This window comes from Camellia sinensis, chromosome 12, assembly GCF_055761805.1.
Source record: "Camellia sinensis isolate YWXY chromosome 12, ASM5576180v1, whole genome shotgun sequence".
Taxonomy (NCBI): Eukaryota; Viridiplantae; Streptophyta; class Magnoliopsida; order Ericales; family Theaceae; genus Camellia; species Camellia sinensis.
In genome coordinates, this window is record NC_138972.1 from 145564113 (window position 1) to 145588571 (window position 24459).

The window sequence follows — 24459 nt, forward strand, 5'->3', positions numbered from 1 at the left end:
ATTATTTCTCAAATAGAAATCATATAAAATTAGTTATTATAATTGAAATTGAATTTGTGTACAACTTTATATGTAAATGAAAAAAGATGATGACGTGGCATTGGCTATGTTATACGCAGCAGCGCTAATTTTCAGTATCCTGTGCTTGTTTCAGATAAGCTACACTATTAATAGATTATTTAATTTCTATGTCTTTCATTTGTTCTCTCTCTCTCTCATGTTTCTGCTAATTAGTTGAAAGTTTCTGCAGCTTCGTTTGAGTGGTGATGGCCATATCATTGGCACTGAATATTTGTCAGATCTTGTGGAAAAGGAACATACTGACACTACTCATAAGTATGGTAATGTCTTTTATTGAACATACCCTGCATTGTGGTTTTGAATAAACTATAAGCCATTTTGCTTATCTTTTTAAATTAATACAGTATTTGTTGTCTTAATTTGTTACACTTGTTTTCATTTCTGTGAGGTGTGCAATTTCAAGGTTAGAAATGCAGGCTATTGTTTTCTAAACTAAAAAACATAAAATCATTAGAAATAACATTTAGTAATGCAGCAGCAGCTTGTTGAGCATTATATATAGTTTGATTAATCAAATTTGAATCAAGATCTTAATGCCCCACCCCAACATTATGATAAAGGTTAGTGGCTTTGTTAGTATTTCAATCTGCCTACGTGTTGGTCAATAGTGGGGTTGAAGAGACTTGCATAGTGGACCATTGTCGTTAACTAGCCTATGTGGCTAGTCGTCATTTTGACCACCCTTTGTCGATCAAGCACTGATGTTGTTGGCAACCTACAACATTACGCAACTAAATCATCTAATTGAATATTTTCTTCTGGTGGAGAAGCAAACACCTTTTATAGCCTTCCTAGTTTCAACTATTGTCAGGATGGATGAAATTTTCCCTGTTGATGTAGCAGCAGGTTTGATGGCTATAATTGACTTACCGAACATTCAGTAAAAATAGCTAGGGTAGAAGTGCAGAGAGAAGATGATTTAAATGTTTTTTTTGATGGAGGGTGGAGGGTGGCAACTGGTAGTGAAACGGTAAGGAATGAGTAAGAATGTAGGAGTTACCACAGCTGGAAAATCCCCTTTTAGCGGCGTTTAAAAAATGCCGCTAAAAGTACTAAAAACGTCGCTATTTCTTTTTGTGACGTTTAATATCAAACGCCGATGACGCGGCCGTCGCTATAACTTCATGGCGTTTAAAAAATGTCGTTATATTACTATAAGCGGCGTTTTTAAAAACGCCGTCAAATGTCCTACCTAGCTGTACTATGACGTCATTATGACATTTAGCGACGTTTTGAAACGCCATCATAAACATTTATACATATTAAAAATCTAGCCGTTGGGGTGGGATATAGTGACGCTTTTTAAACGCCGCCATAGCCTCTTTTTTTTTTTTAATTTTTAATTTGTGTTAATTTTAATGTCACAATCCGCTTGCTTAACCCATTTGGTTGCACCTGCCCCCATAACAAAACACAAACTGAATTAAGTAGGTTAAACAAAATAAAATACAACTGATAATCTTCTTATTAAAGACCATAACATAGTGTCATCTATTACATCGTGAACTACGGAATACTAGGACAAGTAATTTCAAGCGATATTTGTCACATAGAATACAAGATATGAGAAAAATATAATTTGATATCATATCATTGCTCAAGAACTATATATTCAATAACTCACAATTGAACAACTGCATTTTGCATATCATTGGTCAAGTGAAAAACCAAAAATGTAGTGTCCTAGGGGATGTTGGACATCTCTACCTCAAGATAGTACAAATAATAAAAATTTCCCGCAAGGAAAGCGAATCTCAAGGAAAAATTGAGTCATGTACAAATTCCAACATGCACAATTTAAAATCTGAATCAAAATATGGATACCAAAGTAGATCCATCAAACCAAGAAAAGATACTGATATGTTGGTTCAACATGTTAGACATGGCATCAGAGAATGCACCTGAAACATCTTCCCTGCCCCATAACCTCTGCAAAACTTGTTTCGCCTCAAGCATCCTTCCTTTACTCACAAGCCACCGCGGAGATTCAGGTAAGTAAAATATTGCCAATGCAAAATAAGCAAGAGAGGGAATAGAAAGTACTCTGAGCATCACCCGCCAGCTAGGCGAGGTCATCAATGACATTCCAAAAATCATGCAATAAGCCAAAAACATTGCAAAAGAACCGGCAAACTGTGGAAAAGTATTTAACAACCCCCTTATATCTGCCGGAGCAGTCTCAGATATATAGTCCGGGACAAGAGTAACAGCCAAACCAATTCCAAATCCATCTATTAGCCTCGCTACAAGTAGAACATAGACGTTAGGAGACCACAACATTACCAAACCACTAACAAAGTAGAACATTGACGACATTATTAGCATTGGACGCCAACCAATCAAATCTGATATGGGACCCGAGCAAGTTGTGACAAGTGTGGCTCCAATGAGTGACATGGCCACAGCAAGCCCTTCTATAGTAGTTTCCAAACTCAGGTCCTCCTTTATGTACACTATAGCCCCTGTAATGTTAAAAAAATAATAATAAATCATTATTTTTCCAGTAATGAAACATCTACACTATTATATAAAACACACAACTCAGAAGGGATTTGAAGCTTTGCACCACTTTTTTCTTTTCTCCAAAAATACCCATATTGTTAACTACTTCAGAAAAAAAAAACTTCTAGCAATTATCAAATTCAACCTATCTTCTTCATTTATCAAATCATCAAAAACTTTAGATTGATGCGTTTGCACTCAATGCTAATTTACTCAATATCAGGCTATCAATGGGGCTTTCCCTCCTGTCTTTCCAAGGAGGGGAAGCAAACTAAGAAACAAAGAAAAGATCATAGAAAATTAAGCATCTATAGTTGAATCCACAAATCAAATTTGACTGCACAAAAATCCTACTAATTTGATTTCCATTTCATTAGATCCATTAAATAGGGAATTCGGGAACAAGGATATCAATCAACTCAGGCAAATACTAAATCTACATCATTTCCATGAGTGAATTCAAAAATGAAGAATTAGATTATTAAAATGACAAGTACCTGCAATAGTGGCATTATCCCAACCTTGCAAGAAGTTACCAATTGCAGCAGCAATAGCCACAAACGCAGCGCTCTTCATCTTTTCGACGAATTTTCCAACTTAGGTAACAAATCAACCACTCTTCCAACTCTAACCCATATCCGATACTCTTATCAGCAACCCAAATCACTACAGAGATTAAAGTTCATGAGTTTGCATCATCAAGTCTAGTGTGTAAAATGATTAAACTTTGATCATAGTACAGAAACAACTAAAATGGGAATTCAATGACACTAAGAGCACATACTCACTGATTACCATTAATAGCTAAAGAATTTCCCACTAAGAAGGAACTAAGAAAACCAATCAACATCCACAAAAATAAAAAAACAAAAAAGAAAACTAAAAACAGAGGAAAATTGGGAGATCTTAAAAAAGAAAAAATTGCTTACCTTTTGAGAACCAGAAAGGTCAGTGTAAGTAGGAAAATCCGACTACCTAAAATGAGGAGACTTTGAGACAGAGAGAGAGACCGTTAAAAACTGTTGCTGAAACCATTAAAAACTATTGCTGAATGATATAATTGAAGAGAACATACAACATAAATATATGAGAACGAAGAGGCGAGTTGGCTTTACGGAATATTCAGTGCACAGACAAAACTAAAAATAAAATAAAATAAGCATTCAAAAAACTACCCAAGAAAGATGTAGAACCCAACAACCATTTATGAAAACCCCAACAACCCTTCAAGCATTAGTCAAACACTCACTCAAAAGTTCAGTGAACTCTTTGAGAACATCTCTCAAAAAAGACTACTCATCATCATCATCATCATCATCATCGTCACCGTCACCATTGTCTTCAAACTTCAGCTCCAGCAACTATGTCAATCCTGTTCTTGTGGGTTCGTCAGAATCAAAGAAAAGAAACTGAGAAGTTTGTGTACAGAGATTGTGAGACTGTGTTTCCAAGAAACTAGATAGAGAGTAGACAGTGAGTGTGTGTGTGTTGTGTTTTCTAAAAAGAAAATGAAATGAAATAAAAGATTACTATGAAGAATGAATGAAATAGAAGAGAAGAGAATAAAATAGAGAAGGGAAAAATTGGAGAGGGATGACAATGCCAACCCACTACTACCTTCCAACCGGTCTAATTTCATCCAGAACCGTCTTGTCCTCTCTCCCAGTTAGATCCTCCTTTTTCTATTTTATAGGATAAATTACGCATAGAATTTGAGATTTGATTAAAATACGAATCTTTTTTTTTATAATTTTAAAAATTACATTTCATCTTTGAGATTTTTAATTTCATAATAAATTATAGTTTTTATTAATAAATTATCAAGTCAATTAATAATTTTTAATGATGTTAGAAATATATTATCAAGTCAATTAACAAGAGAAATAGGCTATATTTTGTATTCATATTAATTTCAATCTGCAATCAGAACTGGCTCCTCCAAGATTTTGAAGATATTATCACAAAATAAAGTATAAAATTGATAGATAACTAATTAAACTAACCTAAGTAAAAAGTCTCTGGAAATGCATAACCATCAGTGCTGAACATCACCTGCAAATTAAATTATAGTGAAAATGAAAATTGGTATGAAATTAATAAACAGAGAACCGAAAAATTCGAGGACTACAGTTTACTTCCACATTGCAGAGAACTGAAAAATTCTATAAATTCCTTACCATAACAGCCATGGATCCCACTGGTTTATATGGGCATGAAATGCAAGGAATCTTCTTTATTCGTTCACAACAAATATCAGAAGTCTGCTTTAGTATATTAATGGGCTTTGTAAAGAATACGTCTTCAGTTTGTTGAAGAATGCGTGGGACTGCTGCCTAGAACCACGAAAAATATTGTTAAGAAAGAGAAATGAGTGATTTAAGTCGATGGTCTTTTGAAATGAACAAAATTTGGTAGTGAAATTCGCACTTTTCCGGATGAAGTCAGAACTTCAGACATTTTAAGGTCAAGCATCCATGCTTTTGTGGGGAGAAAGAAAAAGGGAAGGGAAAAGCGAATGAAATTTAGCCAAGTGATTTGTAAAGGGAAGGGAAAAGTGGGATTTGTATATGGAAAGGGAAAAGTCAATGAATAACTTAGCTTCTATTTCATCTACTTCTCCCTTCCATTTTCCTTAGCATTCAAATCTCTCCACAAATCCAAGATCCAAACACAGATTCATGGTCTCATTGACATTGATTTAGGAAAGTGGATATATTTTTTTTTTCTTTTCCTTTTCCATTCTTTTGGGAAGGGTTAGAAAATGGCTGCAAGTTATAATTTTTAACTTGACCAATCCAGGAAATGCATCAACCGAATGCAAAAAATTATTTCATTTAAGAAAACAGAACAAATCCTGACTTCAATGTTTCAAAACAAGCACCCAAGGAATAAGGTACTCACCTGTATAAATGTCGAAGGACCCCCAAGAATATCAAAATACTTCTTAAGCCGCTCAACAATCTGTTAATGAATACCAATTCCACCATTCCAAACAACTTGTTAATGAATGCAAGCTAGTTTCATGTATTTTAATACCCACGTCAGCTTCTTCTATAGAAAAAAGTAAATTGAAATTTACTAAATATCTAAGGACTCTAGAATTATGTGAAAGATATGTTATGATGCATGAAGAATATATCAAGGTCTGAGTCTAGAAGAGTCTTATGTTAAGTATAATTAATGAAGAAAGCCACCATGAGAGAGCAGAAATGAAAAGCTTAACAAGGTTTATTGTAAGAAAAAATTCAGTCACAATACAAAATTTTCCAACAGTAATACAAAATTAGCCCAAAATTTCAAACATCTTCTGTCTCTTTCCTTACGGACCACATTTCAGCAGATTGATTTTTTTGGGTGAAGCAGGAAAGAGCTTTCTCCTTTCCTTTCCCTACTCTCCTCCTTAATCTTTTCTATCATATGGAGGAAACCTTCCCTTCCCTTTCTATCACAAGGCTAGATTAAGAAATCCCAGTCTAGCAATTCAACAACAAGTATTAGAGAGAGGGGAATAGATACATTCATAATTGGTATGAAATTAATAAACAGAGGACAAATAATTGGTATGAAATTATTTTTGCATTAATTAATGCCGAACCCAGCATAAAATTTTAGATTAAGAAATTATTGTTTCGAATGAAAATTTTTAATGAGAAATTTCAAATCATAAACATATATTTTCGAATGAGAAATCTCAGATCTGAAACATGTGTTTTTAAATAAGAAATTCCAGATCTCAAACATATTTTTGAATGAGAAATCTCAGGTTCGAAACATATATTTTTGAATAAGAAATCTCAAATCCGAAACATATTTTTGAATGAGAAATCTCAGATCTGAAACTTAAGTTTTGAATGAGAAATCTCAGATCTGAAATCTTAAACTTATGTAAACCCTAGGAGAAGAATCGCCGGAAGGAAAAGCTTGAGAGAGAGAGAGAGAGAGAGAGAGAGAGAGAAGAATACGAAATTAAGATTGTAGATGATGGTGCTCACCTTAGTCAACGGTGGTGATGGTGGTGGCGGTGGAGCTTCAAAATCGAGAGAGAGAGAGCTTCGAAATCGAAATCACTTTGAGATTGGATCTGAGATGAAACCGAGCTGAAGAAGGTTGAATCTTAATCTCTGAGACTGAAGGGTTTAGAGAGAGAGAGAGAGAGAGAGCGATCGAGTGAGTGAGAGATTTGAGGGATCGAGTGAGTGAGTGAGAGATCTGAGATGAAACCGAACTGAAGGTTTCCAGATTCAAAATGAGGGCCTGAAGAGAGAGACAGTGAGAACGGTTCTGATAGCAGAGCTAAGAGAGAGGGAGGAATAACATTGTAACACATGTGAAGGCGTTAAAAAATGACTTCTATTCCTTAAACGGTACCGTTTTAATTAAAATAAAAGGTGACGTTTATAAAACGTCGTTAAAGGTTAGAAACAGTGGTGTTTATAAAAACGTCGCTAAATAAACGCCGTTAAATTCTATATTTCTTGTAGTGTACAGGCATTGATGGATTGTTTACAGTCTTCATGGATAATATTCCTTTGTCCATGGATTCCAAAAGCCTGTTTCGGCTGTTTACAAAGTTTGGTGTTGTTAAGGATGTGTTTATTCCATTGAAAAGAAGGAAGACAAGTGGGTCGCGATTTGGTTTTGTTAGGTATGACTGTCCTGTTGTAGCAGACGTTGCAGTACAGAGGGCTGACAGGTTGTGGTGTGATGATATAGAACTAAAGGTAAAAGGAGCTGAGTTTGCCAAGGGAGACAAAGTCAAGCAGCAAGGGGGTTTTAGACAAAGGATCCAAAAAAAGGTAGTGAACATGAATAGTGTTGTTCACAGAAGAGGTATTCAGCGAAGGCAAGAGCTTCAGAAGATAAAGTCTTATGCTGAGGTTGTAGGGGAAGGAGTTGCATAGGGAAGGAAGGAAATTGTGGTTCAAGTCAGTGAAATAGGTAATGGGTGGTTGTATGAAAGCTTGATAGTCAAGCTTCATTGTTTTTTCACCTTTTCAGATTTTAAGAAAGAATGCGAGAAGAGAGGTTGAATGAGGTACAAATTAGAGCAGGTGAAGGTAGGATTGAAATTTTATCTTTCACATCAGTTATGGAGATGAAAAGACAAAAGAAGAAACTTAAGGATTGGACATTTGCATGGTGTAGCTCAATGGAAGAGTGGACTAAGGGATGTAGTATGAATCAGGAGCGATGTGTTTGGGTTAGTTGCTATGGGATCCCTTTTAATCTATGGAGTGTGGATACTTTTAGGAGGATAGGGGTTGTCTAGGGAGAAGTGGTGCAGATTCATGAGGACACCATCAAGAATGCTTCTTTCTGTTGTGGCAAAATAAGAAATTATCACAAGGGATATGGAGTTTATTAACAGGACTATACGGTTGAGCTGCAATGGCAAGTTATATCCTGTAAGGGTTTGTGAATGTCCTGAGGTTTTGGAAGGACCAGATTGGAGTAAGAGTGGATCTGTTGATAGCTTGAAGCAGATTAATGGTGATAAGAAGTATGATTGTTGCTCCCAGATTGAAGGAGATCAGAGAGGTTATGCCGAGCCGGCCAAAGGGGCTAAGGTTAGGGATAACGAAGTGGAATGTCCAGATGAGGTGGCCTAATGTAATGTTGACAAGCTGCAGAGGGATGTTTTATTTGTTGACGTGCAGTATAGAGAAGATATCAGTATGGCTGGTAATGATAGTAGAGTGTCAGAAACCAGATTGGTTGGTACCAAGGGTAGTGTTGAGAAACCAAACGGGGGCACGAGTTTGATGATTCCAACGAAAATGACTGAGAGTGGAGAAGTAGGTGTAGAAGGTGCAATTGTGACCCCTGGTTTTGTTAGAAGTTGTAGTGGGTCTGAGATGGTTGGGCCTAGTATTAATCTTCAAGTGGTTTTAGAAGGGGCCCATTTACAGAATATTAGTAATGGGCCTGGGTTGGGAGCACAAAATTTGGATCTTGATAAAACTAACAGTGCTGGGGTTCAACCCATGTTAAGTCCAACATGGGTGCTACCAGTTACCAGGGGTGAAGGTGTACAGGTAGCAGCTTCAGGACGAAATGTGGTGGTTAGATCAAATTCTAACCAAAAAAGATTGGGAGGGCATGGAGGCAACGGAGGTCAAGGGAGGAAGAGAATGCAGAAAACTCAAACATCTTTTTCGAATGGGTTCCAGAGAGGAGCAGTGTTTAGGGCAGCGGCTGCTGCTTTATCGCGCTCTTTTTCATAGGATAGTCAGTTGAGTAGGAGGAGGAAGATGATGCTTGAGGAAGCACAAGCTACTTTGCAGATCGATAAAAGTTTGGGCATGAATCGTGACGGTAAAGAGATAGAAGTAGTTCAAAAAATTGTGCAGTTGGAGCTTCAAGATGAAGACAGACTTGAAAAGGGCCTAGTTAACCAAGAGGTAGGGGTCTTATATGGGGTAAAGTTAGTGATCAATGAAGATTATGTTGTGGAATGTTACAGGGCTAGGGAGAATGGAGAAAATGAGTAGAGTTAGGTAGCTTATTAAGGAAAGGAAAGTGGATGTGCGGCTTCTACAAGAAACAAAACAATATAGAATAGATGAGTTGTTTGTTAAATCTATTTGGCCGTGGGAGATGCTGGAGTTTATGGCTGTTGATTCTGAAGGTAGTGCATGAGGGTTGTTGAGCTTATGGAATCCAGAGGTGTTCCAGCTGCTGGACTGTTGTCGCAATAGGAATTTTTTGCTTATTTCAAGTATGGCCCTTGGGTCGTTTGAATGTGTATTTCTTAATGTGTATGGGCCAAATGATGTATTTGAAAGGGCAAAGCTGTGGGAAATAATTGTCAATATGAGGTTAAGCTTCCAAAAGCCTTGGTGTATGGGTGGGGATTATAATGAGATTAGAACCATTGAAGATCGAAGAGGGTGTGTTAGAAGAGATAGAGGTATGGCAGAGTTCAATGGCTTTTTTGACCAACTAGAAATAGTGGATGTACCAGCGTTAGGAAGAAGATTTACTTGTTGTAATTCAATGGATGGAGAGAGATGGAGTAGGCTTGATAGGTTTTTGCTGGATACAGTCTGGTTGGAGAAGTTTAGATTCAAGATGTGGGGTTTGCCAAGGTTGGTATCTAACCATTGCCCTCTCTTGTTGATGGAAGATGAGAGGAATTGGGGGCCTAGGCCATTTAGGTTTGTCAATGCATGGACACTACATCCAGAGTTCATTTCGATAGCTCAAAAAACTTGGTCTGAAAGGCTGGTGCGAGGGTGGGCAGGGTATAGAGTCCAGAGAAAGCTAGGAGGTTTGAAGGAGGAGTTAAAAAGATGGAATATTGAAGTGTTTGGAGTGGTTGAGGAGCAATTAAAAAAAGCTGAGGAGGATTTACATGCATTGGAGCTCTTAGCCGAATCCAGGGTGTTGGAACCAAATGAAGTAGCATGTAGAAGGAAGGCAAAAGATCTGGCATGGACACTTAGAAAGAGGAAGGCCTGGATTTGGTTCCAGAAGTCTAGACTAAACTGGGCTCAAAATGGTGATAGAAACACGAAATACTTTCATATCATTACAAGTAAGAGGCAGAGAAGGAATCTGATAAACTCAGTGGTTATTAATGGTCTCAATGTTGATGATCCTGAGCTTGTGTGGAATCAAGTGTTGAGGCATTATTTGAAGGCCTTTGCTGAAGATTGGCCATCTAGGCCAAAGTTGTCCGGAAATTTTGTGCCAATTGATTATGCAAGAGGTGTGGCAATATTGGAGCCTGAATTCACATTAGAAGAAGTATGGGAGGTTGTTAAAGAGTGTGATGGGAATAAAGCGCCAGGTCCAGATGGGTTCAATATGGCATGTATTCAGAAATGTTGGAAATTTATGAAGACTGATATATTTAAGGTTATGCAGGAGTTTTATCAGCATAACAAGTTGGTTAAAGGGCTAAATAGTTCTTTTATCACTCTTATCCCGAAAAAGGTTAGTCCGAATGGTCTAATAGATTATAGGCCAATAAGTCTAGTGAGGGGTTGTTTATAAAATCTTAGCAAAAGTGCTCTAAAAAAGAGTGAAACGGGTGCTACCAGATGTCATTAGTGAAGTGCAGACGGCTTTCTTGGGTGGTAGGAATATCTTTGATGGAGTAATGATTGCTAATGAGGTTGTAGATTGGTGGAAAAAGTAAAAAATGTAGGGGTCATACTAAAGTTGGATTTTGAAAAAGCATATGATTTAGTCAATTGAGAGTATCTATTTTCCATGATGGCTAATCTTGGGTTTGGAGAGAGATGGATTGGATGGATGAAAACATGTGTTACCACTGCAAGAGTATCTGTTTTAGTAAATGGCTCTTCAACTGATGAATTCTGTCCACAAAAGGGGTTACGGTAGGGTGACCCTTTGTAACTATTTTTGTTTAACATTGCGGCAGAAGGGTTAAATTTATTGTTGGAAAGGGCAAAGAGTCTGGGTTTATTTAAGAGAGCTACTGTTGGGTCTGCAGAATTGAAGCTGTCTCATCTCTAGTTTGCTGATGACACTATATTGTTCTGTGAAACTGAGTGGGAGCAGATTGTAAATGTTAAAAGAATTCTTAGATGTTTTGAGGTAATGTCAGGGCTAAAGATAAACTTTCATGAAAGTGTGGTATGTGGAGTTGGAGTTAGTGATACTATGGTTCATGACTTTACTTCAACACTGCATTGTTTATGTCAAAAGCTACCTCTAAAGTATTTGGGATTGCCATTGGGTGCAAACCCGTGAAGGAAGAAGACTTGACAACCAGTGGTGGATAAGGTTAAGTCAAGGTTAACTATGTGGAAAAGGAAGCTCTTGTCATTTGCTGGAAGGTTAACTTTGGTGAAATCAGTTTTGGATAGTATCCTTGGTTATTATATTTCTTTATTCAAATTACCCATTGGTATTGCTAAGAAAATTGATAAGTTGAAGTTAGCTTTCTTATGGGGCAGTTCAGAGTTGAGAAGGAAGATTCATATGGTAAAACGGAAGGATGTTACAATGAGCAAGGACCAAGGAGGGTTAGATATTAGGAAGGCAAGGGATACTAATGTTTGTATGTTATTAAAGTGGTGGTGGAGGTATGGGGTGAGGGATCATTCACTATGGAAAAAGGTTATTATCAGCAAGTATGGGTCTGCAGGCGGCAGATGGTTGCCACTGAAGATTGGGGAGGGTAAGGAATCTATTCTGCGGAGTGATGTTCTGAGTGTGGAAAGATCTTATCTGGAGCTGTTTCAGTTCTTTGTGTCACAGTGTAAGATTGTGGTTGGGAATAGGTGTAGGATTCAGTTTTGGCATGATAGATGGTTCAAGGATTTACAGGTGAAAGAAGAGTATGCCAGATTGTTTAGGCTCTCTATGGATAAAGATGGATTGTTGAGTTCCTTTATGTAGAGGAGGGACAGTGAAGGTGATTGGAGACTTCAATTTAGAAGGTCATTATTTGCTTAGGAGGAAGAGGAGGTGAAGAAGATGCAATGGTTGATAAGGGATGTTCCTAGGCTGAATGTGGATCTGCAAGATGTAGTGAGGTGGGCTGCATCCCCCTCTGGTGAGTTTACAGTGCTAGCTATGAGAAATTGGCTTCTGCTAAGGTCTGGACCAAGGTTATTCGTTCCTAGGATGATTTGGACTATTGAAGCTCCACCCAAAGTACAATTTATAAGTTGGTTGGCTTAGAGAGGTAGAATCAAAACAGTTGGTGTTCTGCAGAGATTTGGAGTGTTGGGTCATACTGTTGTGACTAATTGCCTTTTCTGTTCAGATGCTGTGGAATCTGTGGACCATCTTTTTGTGCAGTGTTTTCAGATTTGGAAGGTTTGGGGATGTTTTTTATAATGGTGGAATTTCTCTTGGGCATCCCCTGCTACTGTGGATGAAGTGTTGTCTTGGTGGTTGGAAACTAAGCACAAAAAAGCTGTAAAGAAAATCTGGCTGCTCGTACCTGTAGTAATGTTGTGGTCCACTTGGAGGCTAAGAAATGAGGTTGTGTTTAATGGCAAGCAACCAGATATGAATGAGCTGTGTGAGGTAGTGAAAGTGCGTGTTGGGCTGTGGGTTAAGTCCTCTATGCCTTCTGTCAAGTACTCTGTGCATCAGATTGTGGAAAATCTGAGTCAAGTCAGGGTCTGTATCTGAAATTGATAGGTGTTGGTGGCTGATCTGCATAGTACTTGATTCACTCTGGTGCTGTCCAAGTCTTTTTTGCTGCTGCTATGAATTGGTGTTGTTGATCTGTATAGGTAGATTGGTGCTGTTGATCTGTTGATGTTATTCTCTGTGATTGGCCAGATCTGTGTGGGTAATGCTCTGTTGGAGTTAGATGCTGCAGATTGGTGTTTTTTAGTTGTTGTCCTGGCTTTTGGATGATATGATGAAGCTTGGTGAGTTAGTAAAACTGAGGGTGGGGTTGTGGGTTAGATCCTCTTTGCCTAATGTCCATTACTCAGCACATCACATAGTGGAGAATTAGAGTCAGGTGCTGCTATGCATTTGAGATGTATGGGTATGGTTGTGTGCTGTGTTCTACAAGTGGATGGCTGCTGTGTTCTGCAGATGGTGCTGGCAATCTAGTGGTAATGCTAATGCTTCCAACTAATTCAAGGACTCAGAATTTTGTGGAGAATCTGAGTCAGGTGCTGCTTTGCATTTGAGATGGATGGGTATGGTTGGCTGCTGTGTTCTGCAGAGGGTGGAGCTGTTTGGCCTACTAGTGGTATGTTGCTTTGTTGTTGCCAAGGTTTTGAAAAGCGGTTGCGGTCGCCGTAATGGTGGCGGTGGAGTTATTGCAGTTGCAGGGTATAAAGGCCGTAACGTAACGGTTGTGGTAACCGGAACTGTGAATTTTTTTATTTTTCACATAATTTGAAAAAAAACTTACCGATACACATAATGCATAGTTTTTTCCATGATGATATTTATTGGGTTTAAAATAAATATTGATCAATTTTTGTAAATTTTTAAGTATAATCTAATATATTTTATATTTTTAAATCACTCTAAAGTGAGTTTTTTACATTTTATTTTAATAATTAATAACTTTATATTATACAAAAAATCAATCACTAACTATTATATATAAGATAAACAATGACAAAAATAAGAAAATAAATAAGAGCCTAAATATATATATATACACATATTTTAACAAAGCCAAATAGATAATGACCACACTTATTATTATTATTATTATTTTCAAATAATATATAGATAGACACACACAAACAAAATAGTTGAGTGACAGCAGCTGAATAGAATAGCATAGGTCATACAGTTTCAACAAGTCAATAACATGTTCTTCATTTTCCCTCTTCTCTCTCTCTATCTCTTGCTCCTCCATCTTCTCTCTATCCCTCTTTCCTTATTTTCATCTTTTTTTTGTGTGTTTTTTTTAAAAGAAGTAGTTCGGAACTGTTATGTAACGGTGCGTAACAGGCCGTTACGGCTGTTACGGCACTGTTACGACCGCTACGGTAGCCGCTACGGCCGACACACCTGTGAATCTCAATCACACTGCAATAGCGGCCGTAATGGGTAGCGGTAACCACCACAATCGTTACGTAACGGCGTTACGTAACAGTTGCGGCCGCTTTTGAAAACCTTGGTTGTTGCTGTCCGGTCTGAGGCTGGTCTGGTCTGTTGTTGCTGTGGGCCTCTGTCAACATATTTGCTTAGGAGGGGAATGGTATTGCTAATGTTGCTGGCAACCTAGGGAATGAGGTGCGGAGTTGCTGTTCTGGTTCTGGCTAATATAAGGACTAAGAATTTTGTTTTACTGTTGTCTGAAGCTTGCTTGATTTTGCTGATTTACCTTTCTAGGGACTTCTTAGGCTGCTTAATGTTCACTGTTGTTTTTTCCCTTCCTCTCTTTTTGGTTCTTTGGATTGGTTCCTCACCAATATTGGGTTAAGTGCTTGTAAAGGATTGTACTACCTTATCGGGGCCAACCTAGTTGGGATTGGTAAGGCTAGCTATGATGCTCTTTGCACTTCTCTTCTTTGTTGATGTAAGTTTTCGCATGTATCTTGCTTTTTTTATCAATAAAGTTTCCTTTTGCTGATTATAAAAAAAAAAAAAAAAAAAAAGCTAGGGTGACCATCAGAAATATGGTTTTTTTCTTCTTTCAAACTATGGTCTATTTTGAGCATTACAAATATGAATTTCAGTGTGACATGAACAATTATCATGATCTTGCATCATTATAGACCATTTTATTATTTTTTGTGTGTGCTAGTGAAGATTTCTCCTAATGGTAGGAATTAAACCCTCAGCACCACCCCTTCCATTTGGACGCCACTGCTGCTATGAACCTTTGTCTTACAATGGCGCCCTTCCTTGTGCTCCTTGTGTAGTTGAGGGTCATAAAGTACTTTTCCCAAGCTTGTTTGTTATTAAATAAGTGGTTCTCACAAAAATCATGAGGATTCAGATCAGAAAAATCACCTACACGGCCTTGATCAAGATGCTGAAACAATGATTAAGAAGGTCAAGCAAGCATTGGCTAATGGAGAAGGATGTGGGGTATGTTTTGGTCCCAATTTGGATGTGAACATGCTCGAGGTCATGATAGAATTAATAAGCTTAACCATTCTTGCAGGTTTATGGGGTCTTGGATGTCCAAAGAGTTGCTGGGAACTTCCATATCTCAGTTCATGGGTTGAACATTTTTGTTGCACAAATGGTCAGTTTTTTTTTTACTGTTTTTTTGAAGGTTATTTTCTTGTAATGTAATTCCATGTAACAAGTCATCAATATCTATAAATATGTGAAGCATGTGATTCCTGATTAAACCATTGGTTGCTTGGTAAAATTAATAAAAACAAATAAAAAAAGTGGAAGAAGCGGGAGGAGAAGAAAAAGAAGGAGAAGTTGATTCTCTTAATATTATTTAGACAAATACTTCGAGAAGTACAAAATACTTCTAATTTAGTATAGTTTAGATACCCCTTTATTTAAAATAACAGCAAATTGGTCTTCTGTCTTCATAAAAGGTACTCAGCTTGAACTTAAGTTTTCGGTAATAAAATATTGGTCCACCTCAATTTGCTAAATTTTATGATGCTGCACTGTATCTTTAGACTATTAATGGGCCTTTATGAGTCTGGCTTGTGTGTGAACCTGACTTCCATGCTTATATAAATGCTCTATCCTGATGTATATCCACTCCTGTAACACAGAAGAGAAGTCATGTCCTAGTGTTGGTCCTCTAAAATTGGAGTCTATGAGGCGTTATTCTCATTTTGTTACTTTTGGAAGTTCAAGCTTTTGTCCTTACACTAAGCACTGATGAGATATGAAAAAGAAAAAAAAAAAACTTAGGGTTCATTTTGATGCCACATTTCATTTGTTCATTTTTTTTTGGAATTTATGTGGTTCTTACAGTGGAATTTAGCATTGAACACATGGAGGAATGCAATAAACAGGGGTTCTTCATATCCTCTGGTTGTGATCATCTTTAGGTTTCCTTGAAGTGACAAAATTCATAATTTGACATCATTTTTGAGATTGGTGCCATTTTCGTAATGGATCCACTAACAATAATTGACTTAATTTGAATGCAATACAGAAAGTTAAATGGCTATTCACTTTCCTTGGGACTTTCAAATATACCCTTCAACTTATACTTCATTCCAACTAGTTAACATGGGGGTAATTGTTGGGAAAATCGATGTGATTCCTCACAAGTAAATTAATTAATGAGAATAAAAATTAATATGAAAAAATTAAATCAAAGGCAACACAAGAATTTTTACGTGATTCTCTCAATGTGAGGTACGTCCACGGGATCAAAATCCGATTCCATTATCAATCAAATAGTTTCCAAACGATCACAAACGAGACACGAAAAGTCTCACAAACCACCCTTAGGTGAATTCCAAATAATCACAAATAAAAAAGAGGAAAAACCTTACCAAATAGATGAACCAAAATCTTCAGAACCAGAGTTGTAGAAGATCCAAAATAACGAACTAAATCAGAACCAAATTTTGAACCAAACTGCTTCACAAATCAAACCACCAATTCTTGATTGACCAAGTCAAATCAAGAATACCAAAACAACACCAAGTTGATTAATGGGCACCGAATTGCTACCGCCGTTTTTTTCTTCACACACGGGGATGAGCAAAAACAAAACCAACTCAAAATATTGTGAATCTAGGATTTTTTTTTTTTTTTTTATCAAACCTAAGTTGTTTCCAAATTAGATTGGGTCTCCACAAATTAAATATAATATATAAAAATATATTATAATTAATACTAAACCAAATTAAACTCTTTTTCCAAAATCAATTGGGTCCCACACTCCAATAAGGAGGTATACCCAACAATTCTCCCCCTACCGACTTAGGTGGAGATATCAACCATACCTGCCAAAGTTCGACACTTCAAATATTTATCCCTCGACAAAGTCTTAGTCAATATATCTGAAATATTATCATCCGTGTGAACCTTTTCGAGTTGCAACAACTTCGAATCTAACACATCAGGAATCTAATGGTATCTCACATCAATGTGTTTCGATCTCGAATGAAAATTAGAATTTTTACTCAAATGAATAGCACTTTAACTATCACAATAAAGCACATACTTTTCTTGTTTCAAACCCAACTCTTGCATAAAATTTTTCAACCATAACTTTTCTTTGCAAGCTTCCGTAATGGCAATAAATTCAGCTTCGGTAGTTGAGAGAGCAACACGTTTTTGTAATTTAGATTGTCATGCCACAGCTCCCCCTGCAAAAGTCATCAAATACCCCGAAGTAGATTTCCTAGAATCAATATCACTGGCCATGTCAGAATCTGTGAACCCATCAAGCATCGGCTTACCATCCCTAAAACACAAACACACCTTCGAAGTCCCTCGAAGATACCTTAGAATCCATTTTACCACTGCCCAATGTTCTTTACCCGAATTAGAGAGAAACCGACTCACCACATCAACGGCGTGAGCAATATCCGGCCTTGTACAAACCATGGCGTACATCAAAGAATCAACTGCTGAAGCATAAGGAACTTTCAGCATCTCTACCTTGTCTTTCTCACTTGTAGGACATTGATTTGAACTAAGCTTGAAGTGACCCGCAAGTGGACAACCAACCGGCTTTGCTTTATTCATGTTGAACCTCTTAAGAACTTTTTCAATGTAGCTTTCTTGAGACAACCAAATCAGCCTCTCTTTGCGATCACGAACAATTTTCATACCAAGTATTTGCTTTGCCGGTCCCAAATCTTTCATAGCAAAAGACTTGCTCAACTCCAATTTCAACCTGTTTATCATGGTAGAATCTTGACCCACAATTAACATATCATCAATATAAAGCAAAAGAATAATAAATTTACCATCCGGGAAATTTTTCACAAACACATAATGGTCCGAATTGGTTTTAGAAAAACCATTATTCATCATGAAAGAGTCAAATTTTTTGTACCATTGCCGCAGGGCTTGCTTGAGGCCATACAAACTTTTCTTCAATTTACAAACAAATTTCTCTTTCCCTTTCTCTACAAAACCTTCTGGTTGCTCCATGTAAATTTCTTCTTCAAGATCACCATGAAGAAATGCAGTCTTCACATCAAGTTGCTTAACTTCAAGGTTTATACTTGCAGCCATGCCAAGTACAACCCGAATAGAAGACATCTTTACAACCGGTGAGAAAATCTCGTCAAAGTCAATACCTTTCTTTTGCCCAAAGCCTTTCACAACAAGACGTTCCTTGTACCTCAGATTCTTGCCATCATTCTTCAATTTGAAAACCCACTTATTTTTCAGAATTTTTCTCCATTTAGGCAACTTCACTAAATCATAAGTCTGGTTTTCAAGCAAGGGATTCATCTCCTCGTCCATGGCCTTTTTCCAATCACCTTTCTTTGCATACTCAATTGTTTCTTGGTAGCTCTCAGGCTCCCCTTGATCGGAAATCAACACAAATTCATTGGGAGGATACTTTCTTGAAGGTTATCGGTCCCTTGTAGATTTCCTCAACTCAAGTTGTGGGGGCGGTTCTTGAGTTGGATGCTCTTCCTCAATTTCTGGCTCAACTTCATTAGGATTAGTATCATCCTCTACATCTTCAATAGGTGGCTGCACATCTCCCCCATTTTCATCATCCACCGAAGATGAAGGAGATGGATCCATGTCAATGAGATCACTAGTTTTTGGCTTCGGTTGATCACCTTTGCCAAAGTCTTCAATTGTTTGGTCTTCAAGAAACACAACATTACGGCTTTGAATGACTTTCTTGCCGACCAGATCCCACAATCTGTACCTGAATTCATCACGCCCACAGCCAAGAAAAATACATTGTCTTGACTTACTATCAAGCTTGGACCTCTCATCCTTTGGAATGTGAACAAAAGCTCGGCAACCAAACACTTTGAAGTGCTCATAAGACACATCTTTGCCGGTCCAAACTCTTTCTGGAACATCACCATTCAATGGATAGGAAAGAGATAAATTGATCACGTCAACCGCTATCTTCAATGCCTCACCCCAAAAGGATCTTGGCAATTTAGCTTGTAAAAGCAAACACCTTGTTCTTTTCACAATGGTGCAGTTCATCCTCTCGGCAACCCCATTTTGTTGAGGAGTCTTTTTAATTGTCTTTTGGTACCGAATACCTTGGCTGCAACAATACTCATCAAATGGCCCAATGTATTCACCACCGTTGTCTGATCGGATGCACTTCAATTTTTGCCATGTTTCTCTTTCAACCATGGCCTGAAACTTGATCTTTAGTTTTTAGTAGAAAAACCCAAACTTTCCTTGAATAATCATCAATGAAAGTAACAAAATAAAGTGCACCACCATGTGTTCTAGCTTTTAAAGGACCACAAACATCCGAATGAATCAACTCCAAAATATTTTCTTTTCTAGAAGTAACATTTTTATGAAAAGAAACTCTATGTTGTTTACCCGCCAAACAATGAACACAAGTTTTGAGATGTGTACTTTTCAAACCGGGTAGAAACTCTTTCTTAAACAAAACTTGCAGCCCCTTTTCACTCATGTGGCCAAGCCGCTTGTGCCACAATTCGGTAGAAGTATCATCTTCAAGTGCATTGACAATATCTTTACAAATTTTTTCTTGCATCGAATAAAGTGTATGAGTCTTCTTACACTTAGCCACCACCAAAGAACCCTTTGTGAGCTTCCATATTCCATTACCAAATTTGTTGTTGAAGCCTTCATCATCTAGCTTCCCAGTAGAGATCAAATTGAGGCGAATGTCGGGAACATGCCTCACATCTTTAAGCAATAACTTGCAGCCCAAATTTGTTTCCAAGCAAACATCACCCATGCCAATAATCTTGGACAAACCTTCATTACCCATTCGAACAAAACCATAATCTCCTTTGGTGTACGTAGTAAAGAAATCAACTCGAGAAGTCACATGAAAAGAAACACCAGAATCAATCACCCAATTGCTCTCTTGGCCCACAAAATTGATACAATCATCTTCACAAATGACCATGAGATCATCGATGGTAGTAACTGCTGTTGTGTCTTCTTGCTTCTTATCCACACTTTTGTCATGCATTTTCTCCTTGTTTTTGAGTTTTCAGCATTCCCGCTTCATGTGCCCTTTCTCATGGCAATAATAGCACTCAATGTCTTTTTTTAAAAAAGAACCATATTTTGATTTGTCACAGCTTTGATCACGACCACGAGGAGTCTTACTCCTATCCCTTGTTTTGCTTTGGCCTCTCACAACAAATGCTTCTGAATGAGAGGAACCCACTGATTTTCTTCTAGTTTCTTCATTCAACAAACTACTGGTGACTTGGCCCATTGTGACAACTCCATCAGGCGCCGAATTACTAACTATCATAACCAAAGTCTCCCAACGTTCGGGTAAAGAACTAAGTAACATCAAAGCCTACAACTCTTCATCAAAAATAATTTTCATAGAAGCAAGTTGGTTAACAATACTCTTTATTTCATTCAAATGTTTTGGAATTGGGCTGCCATCTTTATATTTTAAATTAACCAATTTATGAAACATAAAGGCTTTATTTGTGGCTGATTTTCTATCATAAAGACTCTCTAATTTTTTTCATAAATCATGTGCCAAAGTTTCAGTAGGAACATGATGAAACACACTGTCATCAATCTATTGACGGATAACACCAATGGCTTTTCGATTAAGCCTATTCCATTCATCATCTTTCATACTCTCAGGTTTGCCACTATCACCCTCAATGGGTCCATACAAATCTTTACAAAATAATAGGTCATCCATTTTAGTTTTCCAAGTTACCCAATTACTTCCATTGAAGCTAGACATGCGACTCACATTCCCCTCTATTGATTTACACAAATAAATAAACCCAAATAAACCGTAAGCTCTGATACCAGTTGTTAGGGAAAATCGATGTGATTCCCCACAAGTAAATCAATTAATGGGAATAAAAACTAATGCGAAAATATTAAATCAAAGGCAACACAAGAATTTTTACGTGGTTCCCTCAATGTGAGGTACGTCTACGGGATCGAAATCCGATTCCACTATCAACCAAATAGTTTCCAAACGATTACAAACGAGACACGAAAAGTATCACAAACCACCCTTAGGTGAATTCCAAATAATCACAAATAAACAAGAGGAAAAACCTCACCAAATAGATGAACCAAAATCTTTAGAACCAGAGTTGTAGAAGACCCAAAATAACGAACCAAATCAGAACCGAAAATTGAACCAAACTGCTTCACAAATCAAAGCACCAATTCTTGATTAACCAAGAGTAACTTCTGCTATTATAAGGAGATTAAATTGTTCGACTTATTTTTAAGAAAATGGCCAGATAATTATATATTTCGCTCCATCTAGTGAGCCAAGACATCTTTTGTTTTGTTTGCTAGCCTTTTGAATGTCTTCAACTGCTAGTGTGGAGGTTAATTTGTATCCTTTCATTTCAAATGCTTTTTCATTCACTTTAGTTCACTTACCTATTGCTTTTTTCTTCTGTCTCTCTCTTTCTCTCCTTCTTTGTTTTTTATTTTATTTTATTTTGTCCAACAGATTTTTAAAGGGCCCATTCATGTAAATGTGAGCCATATTATTCATGATTTATCATTTGGGCCAAAATATCCTAGAATTCACAACCCACTTGATGAGACTTCATGGATTTTGCGTGGTTCAAGTGAAACGTTCAAATATTACGTAAAGGTTTGATTCCTGGTCTTTCTTTGATAAAATTGTTGATTTATGTTGGTGGAAATACCAAAAAAAATTATATTTTATTGATAAATAATGCCAAAAAAAAAATGAGATACACATAGATCAGGTTGAGACACGGATATCTCGTTTTCTTTAAGAGATCAAACCCACTGCGGTAGGAAGAACCCAAATACCAATGCAGTAGTCACAAAATTATGACTTGTCCCCTCCAGGATACAACAGCCCGACCACTTGTCGTATGGTTCAAGCCAACTTTGCACAAGATGGTAAACCCAAAGCTATACCAAGGAAAAACACATTTCTTTGGCTAGTAATCTCTCAAGTATAGAAAATAGTTGGTGTGTTGGTGTAGAAAAGAGTAGATGAGAGGAACTATTTATAGGCCACTAGGACTTTACAAAATACACCAAAAAATAATAATGACCATGAACCTAGATAAAAAGGGAGAGTCTCTAAAAAATTAACTCACCACCAAGTCCATAAACCTAATTAATCTCCATTCATGAGCAAGATAAAAAGTCACCAAAACAATGAATCTCCATTCATGAACAAGATGAGATTCATGAACAAGACAAAATAAGATTCATGAACAATATATATATATATATATATATATATAAAAGATATTAAAATGTTCCAACAATCCCCCACTCATTTTAATATCAAAAAGGACAAGAGAGATTACCAAATAAAGATAGACTAGTATGCATTATGAAGGTGTGCTTTGCATTGAACTTTCATTAGTGAAACATCAACCTCTACTCCAGAGTCAGTAGTGGTCTCAAACTTGACCTATGACTACTTAGGGGAAATAAAGTATTACTGCTCACACATAATAATTCAGGTGTTGACATGAGCTTTTAAGCCAGCAGATTATGGCCTTGTGCTAATACTAGTTTTCATGAGCATATTTGAGAATAAGCCTTGTTCTCATAAAAAGCGGCCCCACTTTCATGCTCACATAGGTGAAATCTGTCAAGGATGTTCCTGTAATTTACACATCCCACTCAACAAGAGCTACAGAATTTCATTAAGAGTATAAAAACCCAACCATCCAACATTACAGGACAAATGAACTTACATCATAGGGATGGATAACAAAATATTAAGGAGTGCATTTTTTACAACCACCATATGATTCGTTCTTCCCATTGAACCTAGTTAAAGGATCTTTGGTCCCCAGGTTGGGTGTCCTCATACATGGTTTATGATTTTATAAGCTTCAAACCTATCTCCCTCGATGTATTCTAGACCCTATTTCTCGCCAAGGCCTTAGTTAACGAATCCACAAGATTATCACAAGATTTTACATAATTCACAGTTATGATGCCATTACTCAAATAGGATCTTACATTACTATGTTTCCTTCTAATAAGTCTGGATTTACCATTATAAAAATAATTGTTCACTCTACTAATAGCAGCAGTGCTATCACAGCGAATTAACATAGGAGGAATTGGTTTTTCCCAAAAAGGGATTTCATGTAATAAATCTTTCAACCAATTCGCTTCCTCACATGCTGAAGCTAACGCTATAAGTTCAGCTTCCATAATAGCATTAGCAATTATAGTCTATTTTTTAGACTTCCAACATATAGCACCACTACTTAAGGTAAAAATAAAACCCGAGGTAGAGAGAGAATCATCTGACAAACTGTTCCAATCGGCATCACTATATCACTCAAGTACCGTAGGATACTTGTTATAAAACAAACTATAATTTTTTATACTAGATAAATATCTCATAATTCTTCCCATGGCTAGCCAATGGTCTCGACTTGGCTTGCTAGTAAATCTGCTAAGTACTCCAACACCATATGCAATGTTAGGTCTAGTACAGTTAGTAGCATATCTCAAACTACCAATCATGCTAGCATATTCCTTTCGATTAATCACTTCTTTTTCATTTGTTACAACAGATAAATGTATGTTTGCATCAAAAGGAGTAGTAACATGTTTACAGTCTAGAAAGTTATATTTCTTTAAAATTTTCTCAACATAATGCGATTGATCAAGAAAAATGCCATCATTAGTCTTGGCAATTTTAATTTCCAAAATAAAATTAGCTTCACCAAGATCTTTCATATCAAAGTGGCTATTAAGTATATTTTTAGTCTCATTTATAATATACAAATTAGAGCCAAAGATAAGTAGATCATCCACATATAGGCTAATAATCACATGTGCATTCTCACAAGTTTTATAATATATGCACTTATCACATTCATTAGTTTTATAGTTATTCTCAAGCATGTAGAAATCAAATTTCCCATGCCACTGTTTAGGAGCTTATTTTAAAATATAAAGTGATTTAGTTAGCTTACACACCTTACTTTCTTGGTCAGGTTTCATAAAGCCTTCGAGTTGGTCCATATAAATCTCATCATCTAGATCTCTATTTAAAAATGTTGTTTTTACATCCATTTGATGAATTTTTAAATCATGAATTGTAGCCACTGCTATCAACAATCTAATGGATGCAACTCTAGTAACCAGAGAAACAATATCAAAGAAATCAAGATCAACTTGTTGCTTAAAACCTTTAGCAACAAGCCTCGCTTTATATTTATCTATAGTTCCATCCGGTTTAAGTTTTTTACGAAGGACTCGTTTACACCCAATAGTTTTACAATATGGAGGTAAATCCACTAGTTTCCATGTTTTATTTGAAAGTAGTGAATCTATCTCATCATTTACAGCCTCTCTCTAGAAAATAGCATC

The 24459-nt window shown here is 36.8% G+C and overlaps 2 protein-coding genes across 5 annotated transcripts; one reads left to right on the top strand and one right to left on the bottom strand.

Annotated features, from left to right (window-relative positions):
• Positions 1-1804: 1804 nt before the first annotated feature.
• On the bottom strand, positions 1805-6885 carry LOC114308782 (monosaccharide-sensing protein 3-like). Of its 4 annotated transcripts, XM_082900080.1 has the most exons (7): positions 6576-6885; positions 5485-5544; positions 4761-4916; positions 4587-4635; positions 3513-3955; positions 3081-3249; positions 1805-2543 (listed from the first exon to the last, which is right to left on the bottom strand). In XM_082900080.1, the coding sequence occupies exons 6-7, from the start codon at positions 3157-3159 to the stop codon at positions 1891-1893; spliced, it is 732 nt and encodes a 243-aa protein (XP_082756206.1). In that variant the 5' UTR covers positions 3160-3249; positions 3513-3955; positions 4587-4635; positions 4761-4916; positions 5485-5544; positions 6576-6885; the 3' UTR covers positions 1805-1890. The 4 variants fall into 4 exon arrangements, with proteins under 4 accessions (XP_082756206.1, XP_082756207.1, XP_082756208.1 ...); XM_082900081.1 differs by lacking the exons at positions 4587-4635; positions 4761-4916; positions 5485-5544; positions 6576-6885 and having other exon boundaries at positions 3513-3572; positions 3833-4320; XM_082900082.1 differs by lacking the exons at positions 4587-4635; positions 4761-4916; positions 5485-5544; positions 6576-6885 and having other exon boundaries at positions 3833-4320.
• A 2418-nt stretch (positions 6886-9303) lies between these two features.
• On the top strand, positions 9304-11304 carry LOC114288382 (uncharacterized). Its single transcript, XM_028231885.2, has 2 exons — positions 9304-10521; positions 11068-11304. Exons 1-2 carry the CDS (start codon positions 9304-9306, stop codon positions 11302-11304), a joined length of 1455 nt encoding a protein of 484 aa, XP_028087686.2.
• Positions 11305-24459: the final 13155 nt, after the last annotated feature.